At 48.8% G+C, this 11879-nt stretch overlaps 1 protein-coding gene across 1 annotated transcript in view; it reads left to right on the forward strand.

Moving 5' to 3' along the window:
* Nucleotides 1-1408, forward strand: part of LOC105914606 (probable transcription factor At4g00390) — a 1608-nt gene extending 200 nt beyond the window's left edge. The window contains exon 2 of the mRNA XM_012846862.2: nt 3-1408. Coding sequence (XP_012702316.2) covers nt 3-1144 — 1142 coding nt within the window. The 3' untranslated portion in view covers nt 1145-1408. The remainder of the gene's footprint in view (nt 1-2) is intronic.
* The last annotated feature ends 10471 nt before the right edge of the window (nt 1409-11879 follow it).

The raw sequence follows: 11879 nt of genomic DNA on the forward strand, positions 1-11879 counted from the left end.
TCCCCCTGGCGACCCACCTCGACTCCGGTGCGGACGCGGGACGCGGACGCCGGTACTGGCCGCAGCGTCCCTTTCCCGGGGCGCCGCGGCGAGCGCTCCCCCAGCCTCTCATTCCGACTCGGACGCCGCCGCCGCCGGCGTCCGCGTGCCGTCCCCGAGGCGCAACCGCGAGCGCACCCCGCGCGTCCACTCCGACCCCGACTCCGACAACTCCATCGCCACCGCCTCGGAAGATGGTGGCGGAGATGCCAGCGACGCTTTCCCGTCGCCTCGCGCGCGTCTATCCACACACATCAAGACCTCCAGCATTAAGCCCATCCGCACGCGCCCGATGGACGTGTCCTCCCGCGATGCCGCCGCGGCGTCCTCCGAGCTCCGCACCAAGCACCGCCCGGGGTACCAGAAGCGGCCGTCACGGGTATGGAGCCCTGAAGACGAGGTCACCATACTGAACGCCCTCATTGAGTACCGTGCCAAGAAAGGCCGGCTCCCTGCGTCGTTTCAGGACACAAGCGATCTATACTTGCAGATTTTTGGCCAACTCACAGCTAATGTGTCCACTACCCAGCTTAGTGATAAGGTCAGGCGCCTCAAGCATAAGTACAAGTTGCTGGTCAAACGTGCAAAGAATGAACGGGATCCTGACTTGCCGACAGAGCATGACCATAATGTCTATGAACTTTGCGAGAAAGTTTGGAGATTGAAGAGTCTGGAAGGAGGGGATGCAGAGAGCAATGAGGAGCAGGAGATCAAGGAGAGTGATGAGGAAATGGAGAATGAACGGGAACACCGTGAACGCACGAGCAAGAAGCCAAAGACATCTAGATTTGAAAATGCCAATGGTAATGCAACTGTCACTGCAGTTAGGGCTAGCCATGGCAATGGCAGTGGGAGAGATGATGCTGAGAAGGGAAAACAAATGTACCCTTACCTGTGGGCGGCTATTGAGGAGCTGTCCAAGGAGCATCCTAGTGGACCAATATTCAGGAAGGCATTTGGTGTACTTGAAAAGGCAAAGGCAAGAGCGATAGAAGAGAAGCTGCGGAAGTTCAGAATGTCAGTGGTCAGGCTGCAGCTGAATCGGATGGACTTGACAAAGTTGTCCGTGGGGATGGTGCTTGATGCGCTGGAGGGGCCACACTGAAGGTTGGAATTGACGTACTGACTGATTCTGGAATATGTGGTTCGGTGAGTATGTTGCTCAGATAGGGTGACCTAAGTCTTCCAGTTGCTGCGAAGTCTCTTATTCTCGTGTTATGGATATATGGTTTGTTGTGTCAACTTTTGTGGTGAAGAATATAGTGTCCTTGATCCAAACTAACCTAGATTAAGGAGTTATGACTGCTGCTTGTTATCCTCCCTGATAGATTATGCTATGTGCTCAGGTGCTAATTTATGCCTATTTCTCGGGCCTGTTTGTTTCCACCCTCCTAAAACCTTAGCTCCTAAAAAGTGACTAAAAACTGCCTAAAGTGTCAAACACTCCTCCTAAAAAGTGACTAAAATCTTTTAGGAGCCTCAAAAATTTTAGTCCCCCCATCCCCTCCTAAAGCCTCCTAAAACCAGATCTGACCCCACTACCCCTCATTTATTACCCTCTCTCTCCCGCCCGACTCCCACCCGCCGCCGCCGCCGCCCATCTCCCGCCGCCCGCCGCCGCCGCCCATCTCCCGCCACCCATCTCCCGTCGCCGCCCATCTCCCGCCGCCGCCCAGCACCCTCAACACACCCACGCACACAGGCACGAGATGGCAACGCATGGCCGGCCGTGTCCTTGGCCGGCGGCGGGGAATGGCAAGGCGCGGCCGGTGATGGGTGCAGGAGCACCGGGGCTTCACCACGACCCCGTTTTGGCTGCTTGTTGGGGACGAGGAGGCCGGGAAGGTGGTGTTCGGCGGCGGCACCCGAGCTTGGGCCGGCGGCAATGGCGGCCGCGGGATCTGACATCCCCGGCGCCAGGAGCTACGGCGGCAGACAAGGAGTGGTCGAGGGGGAAGAGGAGGGGTCAGGAAGCCGTGGGAGGCGGCGATTTGAAGATGGTGGAGTAGAGGCTGGGGATTTGGCCGGCGGACGGGCTCTGCTCAGCTCGGTGTTTCCTCGCCTGGAGGAGGAAGAAGAGATGAGTGAGAGAGAGAGAGAGGAACAGGGGTATCGGGTTGGCTGGGATTCGAGGGGAGGAGGCGGCGCCAGCGGGAGGAGGTGAGGAGCGATCCGGGGCCGGCGGCGGGATGGCCAGCGCCGGCGGAGGGGCGGTTCGGGGCCGGCGGCGGGCGGGCCAAGCGCCAACAGCAGGGGCATGGGGGAAGGGCATCTTGGGTATTTTACCACTTTATTTATTGCTTTTAGTCACTTTTAGGAGGTGGAACCAAACATACTTTTAGGAGGTGCCTAAAAACTGCCTAAAATCTTTTAGGAGCTAAAACTTTAGGAGGGTGGAAACAAACAGGCCCGAAGTTCTGTTTCTGTTTAATCTTAATTACTTTAGCCGTATTCGTTTCATTCCGTTCCAACTGCATCTGTAAATATGAACATCATTGCAAATCTACCTTGGCATTTACCAAAATTTTGTGACCTTAGACTATATGAATACAAGCTTGGTGCTTGTTAGGTCATTCCAGCCGAAGGAACTAAAATCAGTGTTCGCTGAAATGATATATGTTGGGATGGTCAGGACTCAGGATGCAGGATTGTGAAATTCATTCAGATGCATTGCTCGTAGTTATTTTATTTACCCTTGGTGATTCTCATGTCACTCCCATGCACTTATGGCTCGTTAGATTTGACTTACATTTGAAAATGCATCTTCAGGTTATATTTGATATAGGTTCTGTTTGGCAGTATTTGCAGCTCCAAGAAATCTTGGATCTAGATCTGGTGGTACGTCGAGAGCATTTAGATGAATTATTTTGTTTATAGTTTAGACTAAATATGAATATTTAGTCCACAAATTGCAGCTCCAACCTAGACCTCAGAGCTGGACCTGTCTGTAATGTTAAAGGATGCACCTATGATGGTCAATTGCTCTTTTGTAAGCAATGTGACCATTAAGTGCTTGGATTTTGGAGAATGTAGCAACTTTGGTGCCTGGAAAGATTATTTAGAGCTATCCAATTGTTTTTGTTCTATTCGGAATTGTCCCAGGTGTCGGCGTAGTGAAAGATGACAGAGTTAGTTCATCAAATTCCTGCTTTGATCGTATAGCTTCAGGGCTAAGCAATATGGATGAAGACTATAGGGGGTTCACTTCTATGTGGATTACTATGTCTGTTGATTGGTTAACCTAAAGGCTAAATTAGTAAAGGGGATTCGTTTTTGGGAATATTTTGTGGTTGAAAACCTGTAGGGGCTGTTTGTATTGGATAGCACGGATGTGGGCCTCAATTCCTAGAACAATCCATGTAATGAGTCTGAAATTTTTTTGCAGTATATACATGGCTAAGGGCATCAATCGGGATAACCGTTCTGTCCATGATATCTTAACCATCTGGGATCCTTTTTAGGACGATCTTCTTCTGCTGCTGGAATTGGTGCATAGTTTGTAGGAGGGACATCTGCTTTTATTGTTTATACATACTTATTTGTATGAGGCTGCTGAGTCCTGACACGCTTGGGCTAGCATGTCAGGTGGGAAAAGATGGGAGTTCATTTTGGTGACCTGAATCAGCCAAGTGCTGCATATGTTTCCCCAACTATGTTCATTTTGATGCTGGGATCTCAGTTTGGTTGCTATGAGCCTTATGGTTGAAGCAGGAAATTGTCTTAAGCTTCATCTCTGTATGGCTTAAGCTTGTCCTCCGGTATAGAGGAAGAGCTGCCAAGCTCTGAAGATGGTCTTCTGGAAGTTTTTGTGCATATCTTTTAGTTTTTTTTTTTGAGAGGGGTGCATATCTTTTACGTAGTTCATGTTTTGTAGTAGGCTGCATATAAGTGTCGCCAGTCTGGAAATCGATAGGCCCTTGAGATGGGGACTGAAGTACTGAACAGTACCTTTCCGGCATGGCCCAAAGTGACACGGAATCAGATCGTCTGCAGTCACCCACAGTGACTGTACTCGGCAGTCGGCCCATCGACGCCGTCCGAAATCGATCCAACAGCGACCCAGACGAATCTCTCTCCCAGGCCACACAGCAGCAGGCCGAGTGGCCCATGTCGACCCATAGCACCGAGCGGTCGAGGCGTCGAGCCTCTCTGCCGCCGTCGTCGCCGTCTTCCTCACTTGATGCAGGCCCTCATCACCACGGCACCTGAACGTCGACCTCCAGGAGGACGCGGCTGCCCTGTGGCTGAGCGCCTAGTGAGCGTTCCCATCTTGCCTGAGCAACTGCCGCCCATTCCATTGCCGTCGAGCCTTGGTCTCGTGCCGCTCAGTGGTGAGACGAGGTGGAGCCTCCCAACGCATCGAGCTGCAGCTGCAGGGCACGGCCACAGAGCCACCAGACCACCCTGAGCACAGCCAGAAGCTCAAGTTGGAAGAACCATATGTTCTGTAGCGCAGCCAGGAAGCTCAAGCTGGAATGCTTTGCCTGATATTCTGTAAACTGTGCAGGTGCTAGCAAGTTGGGCAAATTGTGCAGGTGCTAGCAAGTTGGGCAAATTGTGATTGTATGGGACACATCAAAGACTATAGAAATTGTATACATGGCAAATTGTTTTCTAAATTGTGCTATCACTGGAATGAACAGAAATTTGCAGAACTCAAAATGTTGTATTGTTCTGTCATACTGAAACTCAAAATGTTGTAGAACTCAAATGCTCAAGTGCATTGATTTCTAGTACTAGTACAACAATTGATTTCTTCCTCAACTTGCTTGCTAAGGATGTCAAGTGTGTTGTTTACTAACAGCAGCTTGAAGTGCCAAATTCAGAAATTTGCGAGTCATGTCTTTGTAACGAAGCATATCATTTAATCTGGGATCCTCTACTATGTTTCGACCTTGGCCGTGTTGTATTATTCCACTACGTGCTTCCCGTGTCCAACGCTTAAATACATATAGTTAGCGAGCATTTTAGCATCAACCCCAAATATGTTTGCTATTTGTTCTTTTGAATCCATCTATAATGCATATTGGAATGACAGGTTCTCATTGGAATGACGGGTTCTCAGCAATTCTATTTTAAAAATACATAAGCATGCTTCCTGCTTGACCATATGCCATCTCCCGTTGGTGCTTGCCCCATAAATAATTCTTGTGGTCATGAAAAGTGTAACTGAGATTAAATGACCTGCCAACTTGGATACTAGTCAGCTCATGTGCATCTTTAGGTCTAATTCCCGCATCGTCAGCTGTCTCAATTTCAAAACCTTGTAACTCTGAAATTTTCCTTTGAGACACCATCAAGTACGAGGTTTGTGGCAATTGAAGGATGTGGTTGTGTTCCAAAACCAGATCAGTCACTTTATAAGTTCCCTTCACCTGGTCCATTACAACAGCCATGGGAGCTTGGCAATTAGTTCTAGTTTCAGCTCTTGGACACTTTGTTAGATGATCTCTTTTATCTTCCAATCTGTGACCTTCATTTGCACAAACACATCTACAAGACCTAACCTTCCCATCTGACTTCCTTTTATCCGTGTACCTTTTTCTAACCTCAAATCCTTTTTGACCTGCATAGCTAATCCAAAACATCCACGCCTCTTCTTTAGTGTTGAACTCCATGCCAACTTGAGGTACCAAACTAGGCAGCAAGCCCTCCCTACAAGCAAAAAAGACAGGTGATAATTGAACACCTAAAATCTATCTGATCTCGTAGTAAAGAAGCAACAAACGAAGGTCATACACACCCATTTTCTTCCATCTTGCAGATGCAGATTTCCTTCAAACTGAAGTTACATTCAATCAATTCCAACACAATCTAATGAGGGAGGTGGAAGCCTGGAAGGCAGTCAAATTCCGCAGTCCATACTCTAATTTGACGGCTCGCCCTCGCGCCAAAAAATGAGAGCATTCTTTTTTTTTTGTCGCTTAGTGTCGGCAGCGTCCTTTGTGTGTGGATCAGTGCTCGAATGATCGAACGGTTCTGTTTCTCCATAAAAAAGCTTTCAGCGTGACGTGGTTGCGTGCTCCGACTACAATTGGACGAACTCGGCCAGTACGTGCCCCGTGATTGGAGATAAACCGTTGGCGGCGGCCAGGCCAAACCCTTCTTGGCTCCAAGCGTTTCGTCATCTTGTTTGTTTCGCGACCCGGTACGGATCGGACGAAGCCGCTGCCGAGTGATTGGTCAGTGCAGTTAGCGAAGCAGTTGGGCAAGTATCCACGGGCCAAGGAGAATGGTTCCTGCATCTTCGTTCTTTTCTCCATCGAGTTCCCAGTAATTTGAGCTAGTGGCAGCCGGGCAGGGGATGGCCTGCGCGCGGCTGGCCGCTGGGCGGTTTGGCTGGCCTCTGAAGTCTTGTTTCCGGTGAGTGAGATGTCATGACAGCAGCATTGCCTAATGCCTATGGCCGAGGACCTTTTTTTCAATAAAGAAACCGCCAACAGCTTTGCTGTCCGGCATAGAAGAACGGCTGAGGACTGTGATAAACGGAACAGTTTGTTTTCGTTCATGCAAGTGCTAACTTCTTTGGCTCTTGTGTTGACAGTGTTGTCGTATCCAAGTATAATCACCAAGCAACCGGTAATTTTTCGATCTGAATGGTTTGTGCTGCCGGCAGTTTAATACGACACTGGGCTTGGGCTCAATTTTATTTGCTCGGGCCGTATTCGTTACCAAAATTTATAGAGATTTTTTTTTAGTATTTAGATTCAAAATAGGCTGTGTGCACTTTTCATGCAGAGGTCGCGAGTGATTTCAAAATGGTTGTCATCTCGATGTTATTGTCTTGTTATCTACAAAAGCTTCTTTTTACTGAAAAAAAGTGTGCTCATGGAGTCAGATAGGTCCATTTGAAGCTTGGGCTATGCCAACAAGGTCACAACTATGAATAACAAAGTTTGTCCTGATTGCTGGAATGGAAATGGACGATCCTCATCAGACTATCCTTCTGCATCTGTACTTGTTGTTTTCCTTCCTGTAATCGCAAGTTTTGATATAGCATTTTTTTTCGGGTTGTCGTGATGCACTCAGTTACGAAACGGACAGAAATTAGTGTGTCGATCCGTACTCGAATGATTGCTCGATTATGTTTATTTACAGAAAAAAAAACTTTCAGCATGATGTTGTCAGTGCATTGAGTGAAGCATTTGGACAAGTAACCTTCGGGCCAAGGAGAATGCTTCCTCGCTTCCTGCACTTGCACAAGTCGCTCATGCATGCATCTCGTTCTCTCCTCCGTGGATTCCCCAGCCATTTGGGCAAGTGGCATCCCCGCTGCCAGGCTCTTGCACGAGACGCAGGGATGCCTGCGCGCGGCTAGCCGCTCGGCGGCGGGCTCGGTTGCCCTTTCACGCCTTCTTCCACTCATGCAAAGTGTTTACTTTTTTTTTTTTTTGCTTTTGCTGCGTTGTCGTGTTCCAGTATCATCACTTGCGTGGTGGACCGTACATCGGAGATGGTCAATTCACCACATCAACAGCGTGTGCGGTTGGAAAAATGGAACCGTGGATGATCCATCGTGAATGTACCGTATGTACGTACGTACGGCCGTTGCATCAGCAGAAGAAGATGCTTTGTGCAAAGGGACGGAATGCATATTCTGCAGAGATTCAGCCATTCAGGCATCTCAACTCCAGGAGAGCTTTCCGTTCCGACGATTGATTCGACAGGCTCCACGACGAACGCGCGACAAGGAACAGGCCAACTGACTGTGCGTGAGCAAAAGGGAAATGTCTTTTTCCAGCCTCACAAAGGTCAAAAGCACATCGACAACTTTTTCCAGCCTCAAGGACGCCCTGCGCTTGATGCAGCTGCGTGAAGCACGTTTGGTTCTGATTTCAGAGTGGCGAAGAATGCGCGACAAGGAGTACGTACTGCACGGGAGAGAAAATTCTTCCCCAAAAACCGAGCTGCTCCTGCCTAACATTCTGGAATCTGGATCGCCAAAGTCAATAGCATACGGGGATCTGCCAGCCTCATGGACGGCCTGCACGTCCTCCTGCTGCTGCTGCAACTAGTGTAGCGTTTGGACAAGCAACTAGCTGGCTAGTTTGGATCGATCAGCTCCAAGTGGCAATGGGGGATCCCTTGGCTATGCGCCGAGTCGCAATGGTGCCGACGACCTCCCCGGCCTTTCATGCTCGGCGAACTGACAACGAAGCTCTCAAGTCTCTCAACTGACAAAACCTCTTCGATCTCAGCTGTTGCTATCGACAAGCCGATCGAACCCAAGCATGATTGGTGGCTGTGACAGGTACTTCAGTGCATTCTTAAATGCTCTAAGTACTTCCTAAAGCCTTTGTCTTGGAGCAGATTACTTGTAGTACTTAAGAAGAGCTCCATAAGGAACTTCTGTGATATCAGCAATCTGTCGTACTTTGGGCATGATCTCTATGAATTTGTCTGCACCTAATACCATACCAAAAATTTCAGTCTCTACGACGGTTTCAATACCATTTCCGTCTCGATCATGAAATATCTAGGCTGACAGAAAATTTACTCCTACCCTTGAAAATCCTACCATAAAAACAATGCGCCCGCCGTCGATCTTTGAAAAAAAAAACGTGCCTGGCGTCATCAGAAAGTTTTTGGAAATGAGAAACCAACGGACTGCACGGATCGTACAGACAACAGAAGAAGTCAGATCAGCGAAGGTCGTCTGAAACCGAGCCTTGTTTAGTTCACCCCTAACTCCCTACTTTGGCACTATGCAAAAAGAAGATTCTCCATCACATTAAACTTGCAGTACATGTATGGAGTATTAAATGTAGACGAAATTAAAAACTAATTGCACAGTTTTGTTGTACTTTGCGAGACGAATCTTTTGAGCCTAATTAGTCAATGTTTGGACAATAATTCACAAATACAAACAAAACACTACAGTGTGCTACAGTACTGTAACAGTAATTTGACACCTCCAAACTTTGGCAACTAAACAAGGCCCGAGAGCCAGCAATTAGGGCAGTGTCGTCACTTACGCGCATATTGTATTGTGCAGAAACAGTCCATGTCAAACTGATAAACCAAAGTTTCTAAGTCGGAAGTCAGACAGAGATGGTCAGTACCAAGAATTATTCCGACTCTGTACCACGTTTCTTTTTCTTTTTTTTTTGAAACGAGACTCTGCAGCACGTTATTAGTACCGTAAATCCGTACAGATTAATCGGAGCAGGTTGCTGCAAAGAACGTTCATGTTAGCACATCTCCATCAGAGCAGGCTGCGCAGAACGTTCAATCAAACCAACATAGACGTAATAAGGGCAGTTGGGATGCAGAAATTCTGGAGATTAAGCTTGTCCAAAAAGCAAAATTTATGTGTAACCAAAGTTTGAATTGAGGGATTCAAAAGTGCATCTTTGAAGCACGGTAAATCGCGTGCAACAGTTGGTAGATTCCTTGAAGGTAACCATCCATTGACTGCAAAACTTTAATTCATCGTGGCATACAACTGGACACTATATAAGAAACCCTCTCTTTCTGACTTGGGGAGGTTCTGACTTTAGCTTGTGAGTTTGAACCCCCCCCCCCCCCCCCAAATTAGTAAATTAAACATGAACACATGGCTGATAAACTGAAAGAGATATGTAGACAGTCAACCTTTCAATGACATGAAAGCTAGAGCTAGCATAAAAGAGAAGAGATATTTTATGGCTTTAGGAAAAATCGCCCATTGTTACAATGAAGCTAGCTAGCACCAAGTCTGTATGACTATGTATAAATATGATAATATCCTTACACCAATTTAGGACTATATTAGAGTAAGTTTTTTAAATAGCAGGCTATACCCTTTAGCGGAGAACTCTACTCAGCCGATATAGTGGCGGCAACTGCTAGAGCTCTCCGCTAGAATAATATATTTAGAAGACCTTGCTAAAAGCCAAAAAGACAATTTACAGTTTCTAAATAAAAATAACCAGAATTAATAAAAAGATCCACTATATTGTTTACCGGGGTAAATTGGACTAAAAGCTTCCTTCCTGTGTCGATCTTTAACCGCCCTTTATTTGCCCTTTATGTTGGTCCTACCACCACCAAGCAGAAGAGGAAGGTGCACAGAAGCAGTGAAGCACCACCACAAGTTGGCAAATGCGACAAACAACATATGATCGTCTGAAAATTCTGAGCGACTGAATTTTAGCTCCATGCCAAGAGCACGCGAAGAATGCTGGCCATCGTCGAACGAGCGAGCGATTATTGGGTAGCGTCTACGTTCTCCGAGACCACCAGGTCCACACACGAACGACGAAGCGCTACAGGGCTACACGCAGGGGCGAGAGGCAATCCCCGCCGTGCACGCACGCCGTTCTCTGGTGAAATTGCTGGGCACCGCGTCGACGTCGACGATCCATCGGTTGCCTAGCCTGTCTCTCTCGCCTGCTGGCTGCTGCCAACGGAAAATGATGGGCATGCATTCGAAGTTTTTCTCTGCGAATATGGTGGACGGCCAACCGCCACGACGCTGGACCGTGTTCGCAGAAAATGTTATCCTGCTGCTCGTATCCGATGCACGAACGAGAATACAATAAGATCTTGGCGTGTATGAAAAGGATTAAAGGAGATGGATTATTGAAGATAGACGTGCTCACGGTGTCCATATTTTTGTGATTTGGTGTTCAGTGACCTTAGCTAGATCTCTGCATTTCGTATCTGACCCTTTGATTCAAAAGAAAAAGAAAACAAAAAAAAAACTTCATCTGATGATGATGTTGCCTGCTCTGCTCTATACTTTTTCTTGTCAGTGTCGATCGTGGGCACAACACAAAGCATCCTAAAAAAAAACACAAAGCGTCCTGGAAATATCTCTCTCTTTTTGCTTGGATGCATGGCCGCTAAGCGTGTGAGCCGCAACGATGAAATATCTTCACAACTTGCATTGTGCAGCACACACCAGCCAATTCTTGTTCACGTTTTTTTTTTGAACTCATAGATACTACACGTACATCACCTGCTCCCTGCAGTGTGCATGCACCTGCCAATGCCATATGCAATTTCACGTGCCTCTTCGCACAAATCTTTCATCTGGCTGTTCCGGATCACACGCTTACCATTTCGTCGGCGACTCGGCGCCATCTAGTTTGCCGAAGCATTCACGAAACAGGCTCTGGGTAAAAGCCCCAGCGCGTCAGAGCGCCAACTGTAATCCTGTGTGCCGCGCGGCGGCGTCCACAACATTTCGCGGCACACGGCACACGGTGCGAGCGAGCGACGAGAGAGGAATCCCTGGCGCGGATCCGCCGGTGGTGTGGCCCGCGGCTCGATCCGTAGCTGCTTTGCCCGCATCCGGGAGAGGCTCCAGCCAGCCCGCCGGTGGTCTCGCTCGCGATTCCCCCGCCGCACGGCGCCCACGGAGAAATCGCGTGACTGCCCAGACGGCCGCGGCCCTTGGCCCTCGTTAGGAGCCAGGGCCATTTGCACACCCTGCTGCGCCGCGGCCGGCCGGGAGAGCCGCGGCCAGGCCAGGCCACCACCCGCGGCCACTCCTCCCCCTGCCCCCGCGCGCGCGTCCCACTTGGCCGTTGCGCTCCCCATGCGCCAACTCCCCCCAGCGCGCGCGCGCGGCCACCGTTCCCAACCCCACCCGGTCAGTCACTCACCCACCCGAAACCCGATCGACCGGCTGCCGGCCCCTTCCATGCGCCTCGCTCCCAGCAGAGCTGCCAATAGCTGCTCGTCGGTGAATTCTAAATTGCAAACTCCGGCCACAACGATCGGCCCTCGGTGCATCGACGGATTATTTGTTGCAAAAGTAATGGGCTCTAGTGTTCCAAGGATTCCCTTTTAGAGCTACTACTCGCTAGTATATTGTTTGTCTCGTATCATCTGGAGGCTGGCTAGTGGTTTGT

The sequence above is a fragment of the Setaria italica genome, chromosome VI (assembly GCF_000263155.2).
Source record: "Setaria italica strain Yugu1 chromosome VI, Setaria_italica_v2.0, whole genome shotgun sequence".
NCBI classification, from domain to species: domain Eukaryota; kingdom Viridiplantae; phylum Streptophyta; class Magnoliopsida; order Poales; family Poaceae; genus Setaria; species Setaria italica.